Source organism: Ceratotherium simum, chromosome 10, assembly GCF_057802395.1.
Source record: "Ceratotherium simum simum isolate JZ-2026a chromosome 10, ASM5780239v1, whole genome shotgun sequence".
Lineage (NCBI taxonomy): Eukaryota > Metazoa > Chordata > Mammalia > Perissodactyla > Rhinocerotidae > Ceratotherium > Ceratotherium simum.
In genome coordinates, this window is record NC_141909.1 from 73,469,290 (window position 1) to 73,492,769 (window position 23,480).

At 37.1% G+C, this 23,480-nt stretch overlaps 1 protein-coding gene and 1 long non-coding RNA gene across 6 annotated transcripts in view; one reads left to right on the forward strand and one right to left on the reverse strand.

The window, feature by feature from the left end:
• Positions 1-19,831, reverse strand: part of USPL1 (ubiquitin specific peptidase like 1) — a 33,937-nt gene extending 14,106 nt beyond the window's left edge. The window contains exons 1-7 of one of the 5 annotated variants that reach the window (XM_087436236.1): positions 19,774-19,831; positions 18,984-19,178; positions 15,846-15,993; positions 15,191-15,319; positions 7,277-7,922; positions 3,787-3,900; positions 461-590 (exon numbers count right to left, since the gene is read on the reverse strand). In XM_087436236.1, the coding sequence (XP_087292362.1) occupies positions 461-590; positions 3,787-3,900; positions 7,277-7,922; positions 15,191-15,319; positions 15,846-15,926 (1,100 nt within the window). In that variant the 5' untranslated portion in view covers positions 15,927-15,993; positions 18,984-19,178; positions 19,774-19,831. Of the gene's footprint in view, positions 1-460; positions 591-3,786; positions 3,901-6,759; positions 6,866-7,276; positions 7,923-15,190; positions 15,320-15,827; positions 15,994-18,983; positions 19,179-19,773 lie in introns of those variants that run through there. The other 4 variants (XM_004435300.3, XM_014791256.2, XM_087436237.1 and 1 more) reach the window with 4 other exon arrangements.
• LOC147916180 (uncharacterized) overlaps positions 19,593-23,480 on the forward strand; it is a 105,246-nt gene continuing 101,358 nt past the window's right edge. The window contains exon 1 of the long non-coding RNA XR_015553480.1: positions 19,593-21,492. This is a non-coding gene — a long non-coding RNA (uncharacterized LOC147916180). The remainder of the gene's footprint in view (positions 21,493-23,480) is intronic.

The window sequence follows — 23,480 nt, forward strand, 5'->3', positions numbered from 1 at the left end:
AAGTCAGTTTTGGTGATGTTAAAAACATAAACAAACAAAAACCCTAGTCTTTAATAGAGGGGTAAACAAAACACACATAGTTTCAAGGAATTCTGAGAGGTATTCTTACTCAGTAGGGAACCTAGAGGGGGAATGGAGAGGAATGTGCTACTTTTTCCATTTGTCACCACTTCCCACCAAGGAACATCTTAAGAAAACTCCTACTAGTAATCTTTCAAACCAGGGGGGGTTTTTGCTCCTCCAGTTTAAAGAAGCAAAGAAACAGCAATTTCTGAAGCTCAAATTTTTCCTTTTACCCTTAATGGTGGAGAGATTTCAAGATTTGGTGGGGAATTTTATCAAGGGTAGAAGGAACCAGGGGAAGAGCAGTGCTATAAGTGGAAGCAAGTCTTATTCAAATTTTATTACTTGGAATCATTTTCAACAGAATGAATCCGTTTTAAAAAACAGAAAAACTAACCTGTTTTGATACTTGTGTCCACACTGTGAACATTCAAAGTTCCAAGAAAAAGAATACGTGAAGAGCTTTTCAATGTGCGGTTCTATTTTCAGGAGCAGGGGAAATGCAAACACAGGGCTTTCCATATCACCTTCAAAAGGAAAAGAAAATATTATGGCTCATAATTAACCGGAAAAAGTAAATCAAAATGATGAACTGTTGTCTTTTCTCACTATATTCACAGTATGAATATATGTGAATATATATATGACAGACTTAAGTTATTCACAGCTGGGTGAGGGGAAGTTTTTAAAGCATTTTTCTAAAAGTGTCCATTATAAAGATTTAAATATCACTTCAGTCTCTATAATTCTTCTCGGTAGACATCTACGAAAACCTTTTTTTTTTAATTTTATTTATTTTTCCCCCAAAGCCCCAGCAGATAGTCGCATGCCATAGTTGCACATCCCTCCAGTCGCTGCATGTGGGACACGGCCCAAGCACGGCGGGAGAAGCAGTGCAACGGTGCGCGCCCGGGATCTGAACCCGTGCCGCCAGCAGCGGAGCGCGCGCACTCAACCGCCAAGCCACGGGGCCGGCCCATGAAAATTTCTTATGACAAAAGACACGAAAGACCCATACTATCTTCTCAGATCTTTTTACTTTCCTCAGGAAAAAGCCCCTTAGAACTATAACACTCCTAGAGTATTACAAAAATACAACAAAAATATGTAAATTGTTTGCTACAGATACTAAAAATAATATAACTGGTGAAACACTGTACAATAAATTCAGAGTTGGACAAAACCATTAAAAAATCATTTCTATTCTGACCCTCTTGTTCTACATGTGGAGAGAGCATGACACTCAAGGGTTAAAGGACAGCCTCAAATCTCCCAACTCCTCGTCTTAATCTTTCTTAATTACACTCTTCTTAATCTTTTAACAATTAAAATTAAACTTCAACAACTTTAACACTAGAGAAGACTAAAGTTTGTTGTCATTAAAACAAAAACTGAACAGTGAATGCTGTCTTCCAATTTTGAGATCAGCAAGCAAGTTAAATAGGAGGATTTACATTCTCCTCTGACATTCATTCTCCAATTGGTTTCTCTCTCTCCTATCCTCAGGGCAGCTTAGATGCTGCCTTACAGATTTGGCTCCAGAGCAAATCTGAGTCCTTCCATCTCTTCCCTCCCTCCCCTAGGGCAGTCTCACTTCCATGGTCCAGTTCTCCCCCTAGTCTGGAACTACAGTTGCCTGGAACACCGCCAGGAAGAGTCACCTTGGCATGACCAAAAGGCAGAACAGTAGGTGTTATTGCCTAACCATACTCTATAAATATCAGAAGTTACAAAGGCTATTTTAATAGTCACCTTTGTGCTATAGTCCCACTGCTATTTTTGTACAAAAACATAAAATCAAAACAAAATATTTTTATAAGTAGAAATAAATACAAATCAGTCTCCTAAAAGTGAACATATGCAACGCCATATGCATAAACAGTACATAGTATAGCATGAGTTTGTAATTAGTTATCAGCCTTTAAATGCTTACTCTATTGTAACTAAGTAAATAATTTACACTTCATAATGACAACAGAATCTTCAGGTCTAAAAATACATAAAGTTCTCAATGAATCAAAATATCACAAGAGCTCAAATCACACTATTAAATAAGTTATATGAGTACAGATGGTCTTAGGTAACTTATATAGCTCCTAAACTGATCCTAATTATTTTTCCTTTGATTACAAATTTTATAGGTATTAAGTATAAAGCATCCTACTAGAGAACATATAATACAAATGCCTAATTCCAATTTTTATAACTTCCTGCCTAAATCAGTTAAGTGGTTTCTTTGCCTCTACTACCTTAACCCCAACTCCTACCCAACTACTTAGTTTGCATAGTATTTCCCTAAAATACCTTCATTTGCCATGAAGCAAACTTTTCAGTGACTGCTGTCTAGCTATTCAGGTTTTCTCTTCTGTTAACTGTTCATTAATGTCTCCTGGCCACTCTTCTAACAGGTTGTTTTTTTTTTTAAACTGATATACAGGAGTTCCTTATAAGATATCCTGGATATTATTTCTTTGTTCTATCTTTGCCTAGAGGTTTTAAACCTTAATGTAATCATATTTACCAATCTTTTATCTATCTTATTTAAGAAATTCTTCCCCACTGAGTGATAAAATATTCACCCATATTTTCTTTCCAAGTTTCACAACTCTGCTTTTCATGTTTAGGTCTTTAAATATGCTCAAGTTTCTTTCTGATTATGGTGTGAAGTAGGGAATCTAATTTTTCCCCTCTGTATCAGGAACCAACTGTCCCAGCACCATTTACTGGACAGCCTTTTCTTTCCCCACTTATCTGCCTCACCACCTCTGTCATGGTATGAAGTAGCCAAAAGGGGAGGGTTCTGATCTGGCCTCTATTTTGTTCTACTGGTAGAGAATACTCAGAGACTAAATTACTCTTTAGATTTACATACTATAAGTGGAAACCATAAAAATATTAGCTTTCTCCTATAATTAAAAAAAAGAAATATAGACAGAGGGAAAGAAAACACCAAATTGAAGATAGTAGTTACCTTTGGGGGGAGGTAAGGAAGAAATGGGGAAGATACACAGGGGGCTTCAGTTGTATTTTTTTTTTGCTGAGGGAGATTTGCCCTGAGCTAACATCCATGCCAGTCTTCCTCAATTCACAGAGGACAAAGGTCTCATTCCTGTGCCCTTTTTAAAGGTATGAAAGCTTTCCCAAAAAGTCATCAGTATATTTCTCCTCATATTCCATTGGCAAAAACTGTACCATACGTCCATTCCTAAACCAATCACTGGCAGGGGAAGTAGAATTACTATGGTTGGTTTAGACCAGAGATTCTCAACCCTGTCCACCCATGAGAATCATGTGGGGGCTTCAAAAAATTACTGATACCTGTGCTCTATCCCTGAGATTCTTATTTAATGGTCCCCTAGCACTAGTATTTACTTTTAAATTCCCTAGGTGCTTTTATATGCAGTCAAGGTTGAAAACATTGGATTAGTCTCCTGGTGGAAAGTACTGGAAAAGCAACCAATGGTGTACCCCAAGGATCTGCCTCATTCTGAGAACTGCATCCACTCTCAAGGGGTGCATCCACTCTCAAGCCTGCATATTTATATGGAACAGCTCTGCCCACCAATGATTTAACCAGTGGTAGATTCTTAAAAGAAACTACCTAGATTCTCTCTCCCAAGAATGTGATCACCCGAAGTAATAAAACAGCATTATATTTCCTTATGATGCAAGTGTTTCTTCATGGTAGATGAGTAACACAGTTAAATTACACAAATTACTTACCTAATGTGCATCTAAGCTGAGGCTGAAGCCTAGTAAAAATTTCATCTCTGACTTCATTCAGACAAGTCTCTATCTTTGCAAATATTTCTGAAGTAAGTTTTTTACATTCTCCATCTAAAAATATAGAACATTATCAATTTCTCAAGAATTTGTATCTTTTCACCAAAAATTGTCATTACCAAGAATGAAAGTTTATCAAAGTCGATAAATCTTGCCGAGACAAAATGGAAAACACAAAATTTCCTTAATTCTTCCTCCTTTCTCTGTGGTATACCATACAGTCCCTCAATATTTATTAATAACACAATATCATCAGTACTGACTGTGTGAGCCAACATCATTCTGCCTGAGTAAAATCTCAGTGAAAGCCTTTCTCATCCAAATAATCACAGGCCTAGCATTAGAGCTAAGCTTTCAGATATTGTGCCTATCTCTGAAACAGCTGAAGCTCTCTCTTCACATGCGATTATTACTTATGCTACAGACAACATCTAACCATTTATTTGTCTTTATATAACTTTCATTGAACTTAGGTAGATCATAGGGGCAGACAAATTTATAAGGAGTCTTAATAAAGTTATGATTATTTCCCAAACTAACATTTGATATATTTCCCTCCTTCTCTTTTTTTGGAAGGGATGTGAAGGGGTCTTCAATGACATCATAGTGTTTATACAATTCCATATCCTATTCTTTTTTCCCACACAAATTTGCTTCACTAAAAACTTTTCAGGCTAGTTATTACACTTAGACTGAACCAGTTTTATTAACCATTCCCCTACTGCTGGACATTTAAGTCGTTTCTTTTTTCAATAAACAGTATCATGATAAACATCTTTGTGCATATACCTGTCCATGTTTTTGATCATTTCTTTAGGGGAAAAGTCCTCAAAATGGAATTACTGTGACAGAAAACTGTCCAAGATTAATAAAAAAATTATTTTGAATAAAAGCCTCCATATACATCTGACTCTAGTTACTCTTAAGCTACAAATGGATGTTTTCACTCAAATCTCTCACAAATAAATAATTCATACAGCCTGATCACACTCTGCTTATGTTTCACTATGAAAATATCTGGATTCTCCTGTAATATGAAATAAGCATTAATCAGAATTTTTGTTATTTTGACCATGCCAAAAAAAGAGAAAACTTACAATTCAAAGTAGTGCAGCTCAAACAAATGTAATTACAACCATATTATAAAAACTAAATTATTCTGTAAAAAGTTAATATAACATTAAAATATGAAATTAAAAATTCAATATTCAAGTCAAAATTTGAACGATAAGTATGCTCTTCTGAAACAATCGAACAACCGTCACTTACTCAGTATTGGGGTTCCTGTAATTATAGAAAACAGGAAGAAAGAGAAGAAAAGGCAAAAGCAAAAATGCCTGTGAGGAAATAAATTTTAAAAATTGCAAAAAAATTTAATCTCAAAGAAACTCAAATTGAAACAAAATATTTCTCATCTAACCAAATTATAATGTTTTAAATGTTTATACCAAAAGGTGATTAAGAGTGCTCAGGATATTTTCTTCTACACGTGAAAATGGAATTATATGTTGGTATAACCCTTCTGGAAAGCCATTCAGAAAGACTCCTTATATTCATATTTTAATATTCCTTCTAGGATATTATCAGCAATGGATTCAAAAGATATATGGATATCTGTCATGATGTTTATTCATAATAGCAAAAAATGGTAAGCAGCCTGAATATACAACAATGGGGAAACAACATACAAGATTAATATAAAAGACTCCATGACCAGTCACAATGAATAAAGGTAAGTCTTCTTGTCCTACCAGACAGCAAGACCTAAAAAGCCCTAATAATTAGAATAGTGTGGTACTGGTGCAGGGACAGATAAAGTGACCAAGAGAACAAAACTGACAGTGAAGAACAGCTGCACACATATATGGAATGTTATATGACAAAGGTGCCATGGCAGATCAATTGAGAAAAAACTGGCTATGCAATGGGAAAAAAAATGGATCCTTAGCATATACAAAAATTAACTCCAGCTGAATTAAGAATTTTAATGCCAAAAGCAAAACTTCATGACTTTTCAGTGAAAATATAAGTGAATGCCTTTCTGATCTTGGGGAAAGGAAAGATTTCTTTTAAAAGCCACAAACATTACCAGCTACAAAAGGAAAAATTAATTTCTGTACATCAAAACATAACTTTAAAAAAGTAAAAACATAAGATACCAATTGGGAGATTTAACAACACATATATGACATAAAAATAGGAACAAGGACACAAAAAAATTCATACAAATCAGTAAGAACACGACAGTAGAACACATAGGGATAAGACACAAATAGGCATTTCACAGAAGAGAGAACATATGGTCGATCCACATATGAAGAGCTGTTCAACCTCTTTAAAATCTGAGAAAGGCAAATCAAGACCACATTTTACATCTTTCAAATAGCAAAAATCTCCAAGTGTGAAAATAAGCAAGGAAGAACATATGGATCAGGAAGATCTCTTATATGGTACAGTGCTAATGGGAGTATTGATTGGTACAACCACTTTGGAAAACAATTCACTGTTATCTCACAAATCTGAACTCAGAGCCTGTGATCTGGCAATTCTATTCCTATATAGTATATCCAAGGGAAACTATTTACTTGTGCCCCAAGAGACTTGCCTAACAACAGTCACAGCAGTAGTATTTATAATGGCAAAAAACAACCCAATGACAGATGAATGAATACATACTGACAAATTTACACAATGGAAATAATATATAGCAATGAAAATCAATGAACCACAAACAACTTCAATAGATAAATCTTTATAAAAAGAAAAAAAAGGTCCCAAAACACATACTGTACAATATCTTTTATAAAGTTCAAAATAAACTAAATTAGACAACATATTATTTAGCCATACATATGCAGGAACAACTATTAAGAAAAGAAGGAATGATAAAACACATTTCAGGATAATCATTACCTTTGGGGAGAGGTGGAGGATGGGATGGGGAGGAACACATAGGTAGATGTAAGTCATCGGGACTATTTTAACTCATCTTGGGTTGGGAGGTAGGTTCATGGGTATCCTATTTTATGGAAAATAAAACACAAAAATATATTCCCTCATTGTGAAGAGAGATTTGGGGTGAGTTGTGGGATTATGAGTGACTTGTATTTACTTCTTTTTTCTGCTTTACAGAAAGTTAAAAACTTAAAATTTTACTTTGATGGACTTTATGATGACCACCATTACCCCTGACAGCTAAGATACAACCACAGCCTCTTTATTCTTTACTCCTAGTTTTTGAAAAAGACTACCTTTTGGGCAGTCATGATAATGCAACTGGTGTTATCTTAAGCTTCAAGACATTCATCCTGGGCTCCCTGTTCCCAGGTCTCTATATAAAACAGAGGCTACTGATGGCATCTTTTCCACATGCTATGAGACTCAACATTACCTCTGTGAAAATTCAAGCGAAATAAATATTACTACCAACCTTCAACTCCATCCAATTGATTGGTGTGGAGAAGCTTACTGGCTTGATCATACTTTGTAAACAACCGCCAGAATACAGATTCCTCTTTAGAGCAAAGGTCAGTCAGAGCGTTTTTCAACCCTTGCAAGTGCACCAATGCTGACAGGATACAGTCTAACCAACAGAGAGCATAAGCGTTTTTCCATTGGACACATAAAGTCTGGCAAAATGACGTACATTTGCTCTCCAATGGCATTTCCAGTTCAGATGTGCGTCCTTCATTTGGAGGGGAAGTCCCTTCAGTTCCGGAAACAACAATTGTAGTAGGATCTTCTTCAGCAGCCATGTCAACAATATCAGCTTCCAAAATCTCATTCTGCTCCAAGGAATCAGCTGTCTTAATTGGATTCTGTTGACTGCTGTGTAGTATATTGGGTAAGTGTGATGAGGTTTCATCACGTGCTTCTCCATTCTGTTTGCTGTTCAAAACTTGTTCACCATGAGTAACAGTATGAATTTTAGTCTTTTTGGAACTTGCTAAAACAGGTGAATCTTCGTAGTTGCTTTCCAAGATCTTTCTTTTTTGAGGCTTATTTGGAGTGTGACAATCTTCCAAATCAGGAGAAAATAAGTTATTAAGTGATTTAGAGCCCAAAGGATAGATGCACTAGAAAGAAAAAATAAAATGATAAAAACTACAAAAATCCAAATAAGCTCAAGTTTTACTTTATAGTTTCTATGTCATGAAAAATATGTATAAAATTTTAGCATTAATTTGACATGAGAGGGTATATTATCAAATTATACCTAAACTTGAAGGAACCAGGGATAAACAATTATTTAATCAAAAATTCAGCCCATCTAAAAATTATTTTTCTGAGTTAATTTGAACAATCAAGGGTTTAATCTGAGCTACAGTAGGGTAAGCTAACAAGAAAAACATACATATTTTTGCTTTAATAAAAAAAAATCTAATGTCTAGTGAATTAAAAATTTTCAACAATTTAAAGAAACATTCTATGATAAGTCCATTATTCTTTTGGAACAGCCATACTGCTCAACATTAAAAACTAGAGAAATATTTTTAAATAAAAAAGTTGCATGCAGTTAATTCCTATGTTTCTTAATTTTGAAACTGAATATTAATCTGAGAGCACATCAGCATATCAATTTTACATCCTATTGCGTCTATGAGTCAAAGTGGCTGAATTTTAATGACTATCAAATCTCACTATGCATTAACACAATTTCAGCCAAATATCAAAAGTGTAAACAAATCACTAAAATAATCAATGAATTTTCCCTAAGTTTGAAAACTAGCAAAATAAGACAAATTTAAGAAATCTATATATCTATAAATCCATGTGCCCTCATTTAAAATACGCCACCTCCTATACAAGTATGGTAGACTGCTACCTTGGTGGCCTCTAGTAAAATAAAGAACTACGCTTCCTGGTACTCATGTCCTCGTACAGTCAGCCCCCTGCCACACAACTCTAGGCTTGGCCATATGACTAGCTTTGATAGAACATTAGCAAGCATGATGCACATGGAGGCCTGATAAGCACTGGCTCATTAGGCTTGTCCTCTTGGAGCCCTCCTTCTGGAACGCTCCTTCTTAGTCCCAGCCATCATACTGTGAGAAGCCCAGTTAGCTTAACTGAGACTTTGGCTGACTGCCTGAGCTGAGCTCCCAGTTGGCAGCCAGCACTAACTGTCAGCCATGTGGACATTTCAGCCAACAGTAGGTGAAGTGTAACAACTGCCTGGTCAACCCACACAATTATGAGGAATAATAAGTGAAGTCATTAAGTTTTTTTAGCCAGTAAGTTTTGAGGTGATTTGTTTTACAGCAACAGATAACTGAAATGCACTAAATCCTCTCATTTAAAATACAGCTTCTTCTATATAAGTGAACACTATACTCATATTAGTGCACTTATTATGAAATTCTCTTAACAGGACAAGTTCTGGATTCTTCTGTTACCAACTAGTTGTACAGTCACCATTAACTAATAACGTGATCCTCAACTTTAAACCTTGAGATTATTTTCTAAATCTTTTATGTCAGAAAACAGAACACTTTAAAATCAATAGCAATAATTCTGTATTCAAAGAGTCATAAAAAGGTATATATCTAAAAAAAACTGAAAGCAGGATCTCAAAGAGATATTTGCACACTCATATTCATTGCAGCATTATTCAAAATACCCATGAGGTGAAAGCAACTCATATGTCCATGGACAGACAAATGGATTAAGAAAATGTGGTATAAACATACAATGGAATATTACTTAGTCTTAAAAAAGTAAGGAAGTCTTGTCACATATCTACAACATGGATAAACCTTGAGGACATTATTCTAAGTATAATAAGCCAGTCATAAAAAGACAAATATTGCACGATTCCATTTATATGAGGTACCTAGAGTAGTCAAATTCATAGAGACAAAAAGCAGAATGGTGGCTGCCAGGGCTGGGGGAAAAGGAAAAAGGGTGTTGTTATTCAATGGGTACAGAATTTCAGTTTGCAAGGTTAAAAAAGTTGTAAAGATCTGTTACACAACAATGTGAATATAGCTAACACTTCTGAACTATACAGTTAAAAATGGTTAAGATGGTAAATTTCACGTTATATTTTTTTACCACAATTAAAAATTTTTAAAGAATTTTTTTAAAAGAGGCAAAAAACTAAAAAACAGAAAATCTTGACCAGTCTCAAGCAGAGTTAAGATCATGGTGTGCATATCCTACCAGCACCCCTCCTTAATTAAAAACAAGTAATTTAGTAAACGATAAATGGCCCTGGGGCTGCAAAATTTAGTGTCCTGGATGGTCTCCCCCTACACTATTTGCAAATGTCTCCCTTGACTTTTCTTTCTATAATCTGTGCTCCCATCATAAAGCCAATCTAAAATATAATTTGTCCTTGCCCTGATTTTTCCCTTTTATAAATTAATACTTTGGATTTTTCTCTCTTTATACCTGACTTTAGTTTCTAGTTTATTTACAATGAACATGTATCATTTTTATAAATATAATAAAAGATTTTAGTCTGTCCTCAAAAAAAAAGAAAAAAGTCAATAAAACAAAACCATACACAGAACATTAATTTTTAGTCTAGCCCAACTATCTAAGAGCATTTAAAATCTAATGTTGAAAAAAATCTAATGCTGTCTCTTTCACTGATTTTTGGAATTGATTTTTGATTTTTCACTGTTTTTATAAAACAAGAATAAGGAAAATATACCACATTATCTTATATTTGGATAATTATCTGTAAGGTATGGCCAAAGACAAATTATAAAAATAATTTACATTCATCTTACAAGTGAAGAAAACTAAGAAAATCTTTAGTGATTTAACACCAATGATTTAAAAGCCTTTTTAATATAAATTTCATTTTTTTAAAAAAAAGACTAAATAACTAAATGTTCCAACAAAAGACTGAATAATGGAATACTCAAGAAAAAGAAAAAGAAGGTAAGTTAAAACCCCCTTTGAAAATACAGTCACGTGGGCCGGCCCCGTGGCTTAGCGGTTGGGTGCGCGCGCTCCGCTGCTGGCAGCCCGGGTTCGACCCCGGGCATGCACCGACGCACTGCTTCTCCGGCCATGCTGGGGCCACATCCTACATACAGCAACTAGAAGGATGTGCAACTATGACATACAACTAGCTACTGGGGCTTTGGGGGAAAAAAATAAATAAATAAAATTAAAAAAAAAAAGAAAGAAAATACAGTCATATGTCATTTAACGACAGAGATACGTTCTGAAAAAATGGATCATTAAGTGATCTTGTCATGTGGGAACATCAAAGAGTACACTGAAGGGGAACAAAATTTGCCACCCTAAAATGTGTCTCTTTAACATGAGGATTATTTTAGGACGATTATTTTTAAGAAACAAAAGACTCAAAGTTTTTCTTGTTACCTTACCCTTAACTGCCTCAGACTAAAAAACCTGTCTTGGGAAGCAAGTTGTCACCTTAGCATAGCATGATGGTAGACAGGCAGGAACTAGAAAAGCCTGTTTGTGGGCTCCACTCTATGCTCTTCTGTTTCTCCATGGCCAAACACTTGTTCTCTAAACATTTGCTCCTTTTCACCTGTGAATTGCCTTTCTTCCCTTTGAAGTCCCTGACTCTCCCTACCACTAACATCTTCTTTTGTCTTTAGCTAAAGATAGTATTTAACGTGAGGGCTTTGGCTATTTTGGTGAGTTACTCAGTTTTCCTGGGTTTCTCCCATGTATATATGTTATTAAACTTTTGTTTGTTTTTCCTGTTAATCTGTCTCACATCAATTTAATTCTTAGACCAGCCAGAAGAACCTAGAAGGTAGAGGAAAATTTCTTCCTCCCCTACAGTACTTACACAAACCTAGATGGCAGAGCCTACTACACACCTAGGCTATATGATACTAATCTTATGGGACCACCATCATATATTCAGTCCGTTGTTGACCGAAATGTTGCTTTGCAGCAGATGACTGTACTTGAGAGTTTCAATTTGTTACTAATTTTGAAAGAGTTTGAATATTAGTGTTTTTTTTCAAATTAAGAAATATATTTTAATGTAAATATCTGAGTAAAAGGGGTTTCCCATGTGGTTCTTTGCAATTTAGTAACTGAAAACAGAATGTTCAGTGGACTCAAAATTTTATAATAGAACTCTACAGAAACTAATAATTTGATTCAAAGGTCTTAAAGACCAGGGATGAGCAAACCTTACCTGAAAAGGCCAGATAAATACTTTAGGCTTTGCAAGCCAGTTAGTGACTCTGATTTAACTACTCAATTCTGCCACTGTAGTACAAAAGCAGCCACAGACAATACACAAATGATTGAGTGTGGTTGCATTCCAATAAAACTTTATTTATGGACACTGAAATTTGAAATTAATATAATTTTCATGTGTTACAAAAGAGTATTCTTCTTTTCATTTTTTTCCAATCATTTAAAAATGTAAAAATCATTCCTAGCCCACGGGTTATAACAAGAGTTTGCTGATTCCTAGTGTAAACCAATCTACTTCATAAAGTACACTGGGCTCTTACGAATGATTAGAAGATTTTCTAAAAATTAGATCAATAATTAATTACTCTAAAGTTCTTTTTTACATTTGCAAAGTACATATTTAAAATTCTTGGTTATATATTTTTCCTCATAACTGGAAAAAGAATGCTTCAAAAACTAAAAATGCAGCTAATCCACTTAACCTTAACACCCAAAACCTATGTCCTGAAAACAGGGACTTCTCTATTCTGTTAGTCTGTGGTTAAATAACTCTACTGAAATATTATGTATTGTTTAGAATAGAAAAAAAAGTAACTTTTTCTAGAATTGGTAAGATTTATTTTTTCTCTTTCCAGTGTCCATAATTGTACAACCTTATTCTGAGCTAATCAGTACACTCTCTGGATAGTTTGCTGTTATGGATGAGCTGTCATATTTAAAATAGATAGCCTTCTCCTTGCGCAATAGAGCCCATCATCTGCTCCAAGGATATCCCTCCAGCAATTCTGTGACACTTTCTCCTATTTTTCCCTCTCTACTGGATACAACCAGCATACAAACAGCGCTGTTCTTTTTCCCAACTTAAAAACAAACAAAAAACTTCCCCCTTTAGGTACCACCTCACATCTGTATTTATCAATTCTTCCTCTTCCATTTTCTATCACTCACTCCAATCAGGCTTTTCTCACTACTCCTTTACCCAAATCATTCTCATCAAGGTCTTCAATGACCCCCAACAATACTCTCATCAATGCTTAGTTGAGTCCTCATCCTCCTCAAGTTCTCACTGGCAATGAGAGTTAATCATTCATTCCTTAATGATTTTTTTCACTTGACTTCCAGGGCAATACACTCTCCTTCCTGGATTTACTCCTACCTCACTGTCCCATTCTCTCACTCCTTTGCTAGTTCCCCTTCATCTCCCAAATCTCTTGGTGCCGGAGTACTCCAGGGCTCAGTTCTTGGATGTCTTTATCCATACTCCTAGGTAAACTCACCCAGTCTCATGGTTTAATTTCTACATGCTGATGACTCCCAATGTCAATCTCCAATCTCAAACTCTCCACCTAATACCAGACATATAGATCAAATTGTTTACTCCATATACCCATAGATATTAGATAGATGTCTCCATTTGACTGGTCCTCACATGATCTTTCCCTTCTTCTTCTCAAAGTCTTTCCCATCTCAGTAATTGGCAACTCCTTTCTTCCAATTATTAAAGTCAAAAATCTGGGAATCATCCTTGATTCCTCCTCGTCCTACCATGTATCCCAATCTTTTGGCAAATCCTTTTGGCTCTACTTTCAAAATATATATAGAATCCAACCATGCCTCAACACTTTGGCCACTACTTACTCCCCCTGGAATACTCAACGGCCTTCCAACTAGCCTCCCTGCTTCAGGTCTTGACCTTTACATATATTTTCAACACGGCAGCCACAGTGATCCTTTTAAAATATAAGTCAGATTATGTCACTCCTCTGCCAACACCCCTACTCTGGTTCTTCATTTCAGTCAGAGTAAAAGCCAGAGACTTTACAATGGCCTGTAAGACTACTTGGTCCAGCCCTCTCCCCATTATTTTTCTGACCCATGTGCTATTACTCTGCTTCACTTACTCAGATCCAGCTCTGCTGGTTTCCCTGCAGTAGCACAAACAGAGACAGGCAGCCTCCACTCAGGGCCTCGTACCTGCTACTCTCCCTGCCAGAAATGCTTGTTCCTCAGATATCCACCTGGCCTGTCTTTGTTCAAATGTCACTTTCTCAATGAAGAGTTCCCTTCACCACTCTATTTAAAACTGCAAACTACCCATTCCATGACACTCCAGTCTCTGTGGCTTTATTTTTCTCCACAGCACTTTCCAACACCTCACACACACAAAATATACTTTGTTTATTTTCTCTCCTACTCTAGAACATAACCTTCTTGAGGGCAAGAAATTTTTGTTTTATTCATTGTATCTTAGCATCTGGAATGGTGACAACATGGTGACACTCAAAAAAATATTTATTGAATAAATGCAAAAAGAAATTTATTTTATTTGTAAGAATGTCTGGCATTTTCTTCAAGTTATACCCAGCAAAAGTGTCTATCACCAACAGTGTGATTTAGTCTGGTATTTTCCAAACTTGGCTGATCATCAGATGTGACAAAACTACAGAATTCTGGGTCAACTCTACTGAATCAGTATCTGGAAGTGAGACCCAGAAATTTTCAAAAAGCACTCCAGGTGATTCTGATGAACTGCTAGTTTACCCAGAATAAAACATAACTGAAATTCAAAGACTGTATTCCGATAACAACTCTGTCGCTTTAGGAAGATCTTGTGCTCCTAAATCCTCCGCATCTGTTTTCTTATTCATAAAATGAGAAAACCTACCTTGCAAAGTTTTGAGAATTAAACATGTACATAACCATTTCATAAATTGTCAAGTACAATAAAATGTAGAGTATTATAGAGTTTAATAAGCTCCTATATAAAAGTTGTACCAGTGAGTACAAATTACTATAATTAATTCTAAAAGATATTTAGTGCCTTAAGTACATAATATTTAGACACTAATAACTTTTCCACTAAGTCCCAAAGTTAATAAATCAGAGAAAAGAGAGTAACTACTATATACCAACAGTAAACAAGGACCCCCCACAAGGTTAAAAAAAAAAATCAATTTTGAAATGTATTTTCTCCTCCTACAAGTCTAACAATAACAACAATAAACATCTTCATGCATTAACTCAGGAAACCAGGTGGAAAAATAACAGAAGATATTTAAAACCATATATCAGATAGATCAAGAAATTCTGATTATCTATGTATTAAAAATGTACAGTCTAAAAAATACAAAATGAGTACAAATTTAAACACTGAAGAAAAAGGCTAAAACTTCGATACTATCTAAGATTAATACTTTACCTGTAGATCCTCACACAAAAAGATAGACTCTTGAAAACTAATTCGGTAAGTCTTTAAGGCTTTTAACTTGCCCTTCTCTCTACAAGCAGGGCAATACCCATCTGACGGGACTTTAGCTGAATCATAATTCTAAAAAAGAAATAAAGTAAATTAAAACATACACATTCCTAAATCGCATCAAATTACAAAAAATGGAAAAGTAACCAGAAAAAAAAAAATCACAATTTTCACCTAGAAGTGTCCTGGCAAAATATTTTAAACATGGCAAATAAAAGAAATGCATACAGGCTTTAAATATAGCTAGTATTCCAAAAAGAATATATTGTAGTAGTAAACATTAAATTTTAAGTGTTAAGAATAGCAGTTTTATTTGCAAGAAAAAAAGTCATGTCAACAGGAAAATATATGGTCCATATTTTCAAAGAATAGTAAACCTTAAGGTCTATTTCTACTTTCACATATCAATAAAACACAGAGAGGTAAACACATTAAAACAATCTTTCGCCATTGCTGTAAGATTTCCGTGGAAGATACTATTTTTTAGAAGTTAACTGGTAAAATTAAAACCAAATTTAAGTCTCAAAAACAGGAGGAAAAAAAACCAACTTGCACTGAGGCAAAAAATAAGTTCACTAACTTTTCCCAAATACCCCACCATGTGGAGTGAAGATATCCCTATATCACTCCCTGGTCCAATCACTGGCAAACCATTTCCAATCTTCGGGGAATCCATCATTCCGAGTCATTGGCTAATTTATGTCACTTGAAACATGTCAATATCACTAAGGATTTTTCAATGAACCCTGGAAAAAAAAAAGTCAATAAACAATTAAATAAAAATCCTATGTACTTTGAAAAAGAGTTATGCTACTTTATAATATTAAGTATATCTTGAGAACTATATGTCTTACGATAAACATATTCTGAAATCGTAATCTTGAAGTGAAAACAAAATACCTAAATTTATTTATAAATCTAGCAAATTTGTGGGGAGAGGGCAGAGACTGGCAACAGGACCAGTTTTCACAGTAGACTCATTTGTAAACAAATTTATCAAAATGTGTAATCGAGGTAGCCATTATTTAAAGCAACTATATTGACCAGAGTTTGAAAACCTACGTTTTTAGAGTCTATGCACAATTTGAAACCAGTCAGTGTTATAGTAAGGAAGTACTTTAAAAACCCCAGATCCATTGTGCTATTATTTGAAAGGGACATAAGAACTCCATACATTCCTATTGCTTTCAACCACCAAGAGTACGTCAACAACTGAGACTAACACTACTTTTTAAAATCTGCCAACAAAATATTATTTTATATTAAAGGATCTGTACCAGAACAAAAATATAAACACTGTCATAGTACAAATTACACATGTAACAAGTTTGTTTTGAGCGTAGTCCCATTGAGTAGAATCACATTCAGTAAAGTCAAAACTATCAGACTGGAGCTCAGTGTAGCAAAAAGCTATTGTTAAGAATAGTTTAGATATGGATTTAAAATACAGGGAAACCAGATATAGGAGATCTTTAAGCAGAGTGAATCACCACTTAGCAGGGATGTTGTAAAATAATTTCAAGCAAAAGTCTTTTCCAAATCTAAGAATTCATGATTCTATGACAACCACCTCCTGAGAAACTGTGACTCACAGATTCACTTTAAAAACTAGTTAACGCTATTCTGTTCCAGCTGTATAAATTTTACACACTTTTGAAGCCAAGGAATAATTTCAAAAACAAAAATGCTTTTTAGAAAAGTCAGTATCAGTGAATCTCAATTCTCAACTAAGCACTACAAACATCTTGGACCAGATAATTCTTTGTTGTGGGGCTGTCCTCTGCATTGTAGGATGTTGAGCAGCATCGCTGACCTCTACCTACTAGATGCCAATGGCACTCACCCCGCAGTTGTGACAACCAAAAATGTCTCCTGAGAATGCTAAATGTCCCCTGGGAGGCAATAATCGCCCCATTGAGAACCACTGCCGAAAGGGTAAAAACAAGTTTGGTGCTAACTTTCTCTTTTTAAGCTCCTCACAGACAACATCAATTGATTACATTTGGTGGGTTCTATTTATAATCTACTTAGAAAAGGGAACTCTATAGGCAAGAGTCAAACTTCCGTGGTCCAGAGGAGCTAAAAGCATGGGCTTTACACCTGCAGATCCCGGTTTAGAAATTTATTTGTAAAATTGGTTTGTTCTAAAAATTAAATGCAATAATACATACAAAATGCTTAGCACTTGACACATAAATTTTAATTACTATTTGGTGTTAAGTTTATGCTTCATTCTATGTAGAAAATATACAGCACATCTTGTATGATTCTGTAGCATCCTCAAAAGAAAAACTAGTAGGCTATGTATCTTGAATAAATTGTTTTTGATGAAAATTGCCATCTGCCTGAGGGAGCTAGAAAACTTTTCCAGCTGGTTCTCTCTCTCAATTATAAAAGTAAAAACATGAGAAGCCTTCAAATCTGCTCTCCTGATCCCACCACCCAACATTTCAATGGGAAAAGCAGGAAGATTGATGATTGAAATCCTGAATATGCAAGATCCCCCGTCCCCAAAGAAAATTCACTTAAAAAAAATACCAGAGGTGGGCTATTCAGGTCTTCCAAAAACAATTTACTTTGTCCTATACAGAAAACCCTAGCGTGATTCTTACAGCTTAATGCGTTTCTAAATGACTGCCTTCATTATCCTCCCTTCAAACATAACCTGCTCTTCTTTTTTGTATCTCACCTCGAGTTTGGCATCTCCATCCTTCCAAACACCCATACTAGAAAATCTGAGCGGTTCTTTACTCTCTCACTTCCCCCTACACGCAGTAAAAGTGACCAAATTCTGTGGACAGTTCTTTGGAAGCGTCTCAAACCCCCATCTCTTTCCACCCCGTCCTCACACCCAACAAGTCTTAGTCTGTCACTGCTCAGCTTAAAATCATCTATTTACTACACAGCCCGATTATGGGAAAACCCAACCAGCTCAGTATGACCTAAAGGTAAGCACTATGACCTAAAGCTCATTGCACAGTAAGACCAAGCTGGCTTTCCAGTCTTATCCTCTCTACTCCACGTCATCTCCAGCATCTTGCTTCTTAGGCCCCCCTTTTTCATTACTTCTGTAAACCACGGATACTCCAGAAACACGAATGTTAATTACCAGTTCAGTATGGACTCTGTTACAGAGCAATGAATGTGTATAGTTGGCCCTGGGAATAGCGAAAGAAAGGCAATTGAGCTTAATTCACATTCTCGTGTGCAAACTGGGGAAACCCAGAGAACCAGCTGTGCGAGGAGGAGCTTTATACCCCTTTGAGCTCCCCTTCCAAGACAACGTGGGCTCAGCACGTGAACTATCAAAGCTGAGGCCACACCAGACCTGAAGCCGAGCAATGGAGTCGGCTGTCAGAGCCCAGCCCTGTCTGGGACCAACTCGAGCCGTCCTGAATCAGAGATGAACAGGACCACGAGAGCTCAGTTTCAAAACCCGACTCTGGAAACCCCAGCAGGCGCAGAATTCCGTTAACCCTCCCCCTCCACGCTCCTTGGGAGGGGGGAAAAATCACTCTGGTTTCTCTTCAGCATTTACCTCTCCGAGCCCAAACGAATCTGCAACTCTATCTCTACGCCTTAATCACCAACCCTTCCCACCCGAACCTAGTGTCAGCCCCTCCCTCTCCCAGCCTAGCCCATCCTTTCAGCGAGCAGACTACCCCACAGGACACCCCAGCTCTGTCCCCTTTCCCTATATCGGGAGCTAAAGGAAATACGCCCTCATTTCCCTTACCTGCCGCGGGCTCTCCCCTTCTTCGCACCGCGCCGAACCGAACTCCTCTTCCAGGTTGAGCTCCACACCACTCCGCCCAACGTTCAACCCACGTTGCCCTCAGCCTGCGCCTCGCCGATCCACCTCTCCGCTAGAAAAACAGCTTCCGGTTTGAGTCCGCGGCAAAAGAGTTCCCCTTCCTGCTCCGCGCGGGGCCTGAAAGGACGTCAGCGTTAGGGGGAAGACGAGGACGGGAGCACTTCCGGCCGGCCTCCGCAGAGGCGTGGCTGTCCGCCCGGCTGCCGCAGCCGCAGTTTCAGCTGCGGCGACGACTAGGGGCGGGGCCGGTGGCTGCAGAGCCCGCCATATGTGAGTGGCTGGGTTTGGGGAGGCGACGTTTCTGGAAGCTGCTGGAAAGCGCTCGAGTGGCGGAGGTGACGCCGGCGGCCAGGGGGTGGGGCGTGATTAAAACTAGTGCGCGGCCGGCAGCGGAGGGATTACGCTGAGGAAAGAGACTGGCGCGTGTCTCGTTGCGCCCTGGCCCGCGGGAGCCCGGGTTGGAAGCCGACGCGTCCCGAGTGACCGGGTGGGTGGGTGGGCGGGCGAGGGCAGGGGTCCCCAGCCGACGGAGGGTGCAATGGAGGCTCTGGGCCGACGCGTGCCTACAGCGCCGCGGGCTCCTCGCCTGTGGGCCGCGCGAGGCCCCCGCTGTCCGCTCTCCTAAAGCCTCGGTGAGAGCCGAGCTGCCAGAGTGCGTGTTCACAAAGGGTCACCACACACGGAGCTGCCCCTCCCTTCTCCCTAACCCTACCTTCGAGGCCAGGGGCTTTTCTACCAGGATTCTGGGGTGTTCCTCCTTTCCTCCCTCCCAGATCTTCTAACGGTAAGGGGAGTAGCCGAAGCACAGGGACTGCTATCCATGACCCATTCTTACTAGTCAGCGGCTGATCTGTCCCTGCTGCGCTAATTTCCGCTGCCCTGCCTTGTTTTAACTTCAGAGAAAGGGGGAGTTCTCATTTAGTTTGTAAGTTTAAGGCTCTGCTTTCGTAGGAAGGTCATGTGGTTTAAGGGACATCGTGACCGCGTGTGCTATTTATCCGTCTGCATTCTGAATCTTGGGGCAGCATATTCCAGAAGTCTTTAAAGGTCGATTTGTTCTATGTCCTAGAATATATGTAGTTTCTGAACATTACTGAATAACCACCATTGGCATTTTGGACTGGGTTTTTTTTTTCTTTTTTAGTGGTCTCAAATTAAATGATTATATTCTGGAATAATGCTGATAATTTTGATAGGATGGTATAGAGGAAACAGGTTTCATGTACCAAGAAATTCTTCAGTAAAAAGGATTTTAGTTTTCGGTACTTCTGAGTGCAGATGGCCAAGAGATCCAACGGAGAGTTAGTTGTTTTGTTTTTCTCCCGACTGAAAAGTAGGCTAGTTAGTTTTGTTTACCTTTTTTGCTGTTGTACTAGTAGGTTATTAATGTGCTGGTATATTTATTGTAAGATCTAGCTACTTAGGTTTTCTTCATTTTTTTTTTTTAATGAATTATGATGAAAATATGGGATCATAGTATTTGCTCCTGGAATAGGAGCCAAAACTCAGAGCGTTTTTCTTGTTCACCATTGCTAGTTCCATTTCTAGAATGGAATATGCTATTTTTTGTAATAAAACACTTGCTAAATATCAATTTCATATATTGAACAATTGATTCAGTTAAAATGTGGCTAAAATTTTAAGATTGAAAAATCAACATCACCAAACTGAAATGTATCAATCATTATTGTCTGCAAAGCTGATTTGCAGTCTTTTAGTGCAAATTTGATTTTTTGCCAGGGAAATATATGTAATAATAGAAACAAACTGGACATGGGGCTTGGGGTGTGGAAAGAAAAGAAAAGGATTTTAGTGTGTGCTGTGTTGTGACTTCAGAGCTTTTCTCCATGTAAAAGGTAGAAAAAGTCTTATAAAGACTTGATAAGATAAAAGGAAGGATACTAATATAGAACAATCAGGAGAGATTGACTAGAAAACTCAGGTTTTGTTTATATTAGAGTAATGGTCCCAAGTTGAAAAAATTGTATACGTTTCTGCTTATTCCTTACCAATGTATTTGAAATGCCTCTTTCTGTGTACACTCATCCCAAAAAAAGTGCAGTTACCTTCCAGTAGGATTAAAGCTCAGTGCCGCGATCCCTTGTCAGCAATGTGAGACAGAAGTTGTTTTATTTACCAGTTTACATTTAAAAATTAACATGATCTAATCAGAGGGAGTTTTTATTAAAGTAATAACTAATGAGCAGCTACAATAGGAATACAATGTTGTACAATTAGGATTTTTATTTTTTTCATGTTCTGTTCTCATAATGTCAGCTTTTGCCCCTCTGCTAGGTTGGATTCCTTAAGCACAAAACAAGTCTTCAGTCCAAACCTGGGATGTAAAAGCTGCCTGCTGTGATTGCTTGTTCTGGTCTCATCAAAAAGATGAGAGTTGAAGCAACTAACCATATTTTCTAGCAGCACCCTTGTGAGTACAGTCTATGATCTCTAATTCTAACATTCAGAAAGCTTTGAAAACCAAAAACCTTTTGAGGTTGAAGACAAAATTCATTTGGTAGCAAGATGTGACCTGAACTAATTAGAAGTTATATATAGTCTTTATTTATCCCGTATGTTTTGCTGAAGAAATATTAATATGTTTGATTATGGGGTGCTGCCGTTGGCCACTGCTCTGTGAGGTGTTACATAACAGTCTGTGTACCTTGTAATATTTTTAAATTCCAAGAAATTCTGTTTTCTAGAACACATCCAGCTCCTGAGTTTTGGTTAAGGAATGTGAACCTATATTAATATTTTGGGCAGTGCACTTGTGCTAGGCATTTGTATATTTAAAAAATTAAAATAACTTAAGACATTTTAGTTCTTGCCTCAATGAATTCAAGTTTAGTTAGAAGGACAGAAAAAAGTATGTTCATCATACTGTAATGTGTGCAGTGCTGGAGATAGGCACAGCCTATTTGTAAGTGTAGCCATACAGTGACCACACAAGAAATTAGTAGTCTGAAGGTTTGAGGTTATTTTGTTAACTTTAGACTCTAAAATTTAGGTAGAATGTGACAACCCATTATGTAGCCTAAACTTACTTGGCTCTGTTTTGCCCACACAAAATGAGAAGACAGTATGATAAAGAGTTGTAGAGTAGATGTTGGAATATCTGATTTCTAATCCTAACTCTTCTGCCGTGTGACCTTACACAAGTCACTTAATTTTCAAGGCCTCAGTTTACAGATCTATGAAGTGAGAAGACTGAAATAGAATAATCTCTTACGGAATGTCCATTATAGTTCCAACATTCTGCTTTCAGGTATTTACCCTTAGAACGGTGCCTACTTTTTTTTTTTGTAAGATCAACCCTGAGCTAACATCCGATGCCAAGCATCCTCTTTTTGCTGAGGAAAACTGGCCTGGGCTAACATCTGTGCCCATCTTCCTCCACTTTATTTGGGATGGCACCACAGCATGGCTTGACAAGCGGTGCCTCGGTGCACGCTGAGGATCCGAACCCCGGGCCGCTGCAGCAGAGCACGCACTTAACCGCTACACCACCGGACCAGCCCCTGTCCCTACTTTTTATAAATGTTTTCCATTAAGAACATGATCCTGTTTCATCTCAGGCTACTTTCTTGCTGATCTGAATTTTGTGTTTTCTTTTGGATTAGGTAATACATTCACATGGTTTAAAATTCAAAAGGATATGCAGTGAAAAGTCTTCTTCCACACTTGTCCCTCAGCCACCCAGTTCCTTGCCTAGGAAGCAACCAATGCTGTTTCTTGTATATTTTTCCAAAAAAAAAAAAAAAAATTATGCATATGCAAGCAAATGAGTACTATGTATATTTTTTTCTCCCCTTTTTTTACATAAATGGTACATACTATGCATAGTTTATGTACTTTATTTTTTCACTTACCTTAGAAGTTGTTCTGTATTGTTATATAAGGTGTTTCCTCATTCTTTTTATGACTGCATAGTATTCCATTGTGTACTCTGTCATTTCATCAGTCTTCTCCTTTTGGACATTTAGGTTTTTCTGTGATCTTTATTAAAAGCATTGTGCAATGAATAACTTCGTACATTCATAATTTTCCACATATGTGACTATATCTGTGCCCCAGACATTAGCACAGCTCTATTGGGATAGTGACATAGTTGATAAAATATTATTTAGTATTATTTAGTACCTAGTAACATAAAAAATTAGTAAATCAGGGTCTCGGCAGTGTTTTTCTAGGGTTCCATCAACTTTGATTTATGTGTTTTCTGTACCACTATAATATAGTGGTATAGTAGAGTCAACACCCTATTTGGTTCTAAAGTACACGAGATAAGTTACATCACAATGGCTGTTTTTTCATTTGAGTCTTAGATGAAGCAAGTGGATTATGTGTAGGGACCTTGTCCTAAACGAACAAATATATAAATCTTTAAACACTAAAATCATGCAGCAGAGCAAGATT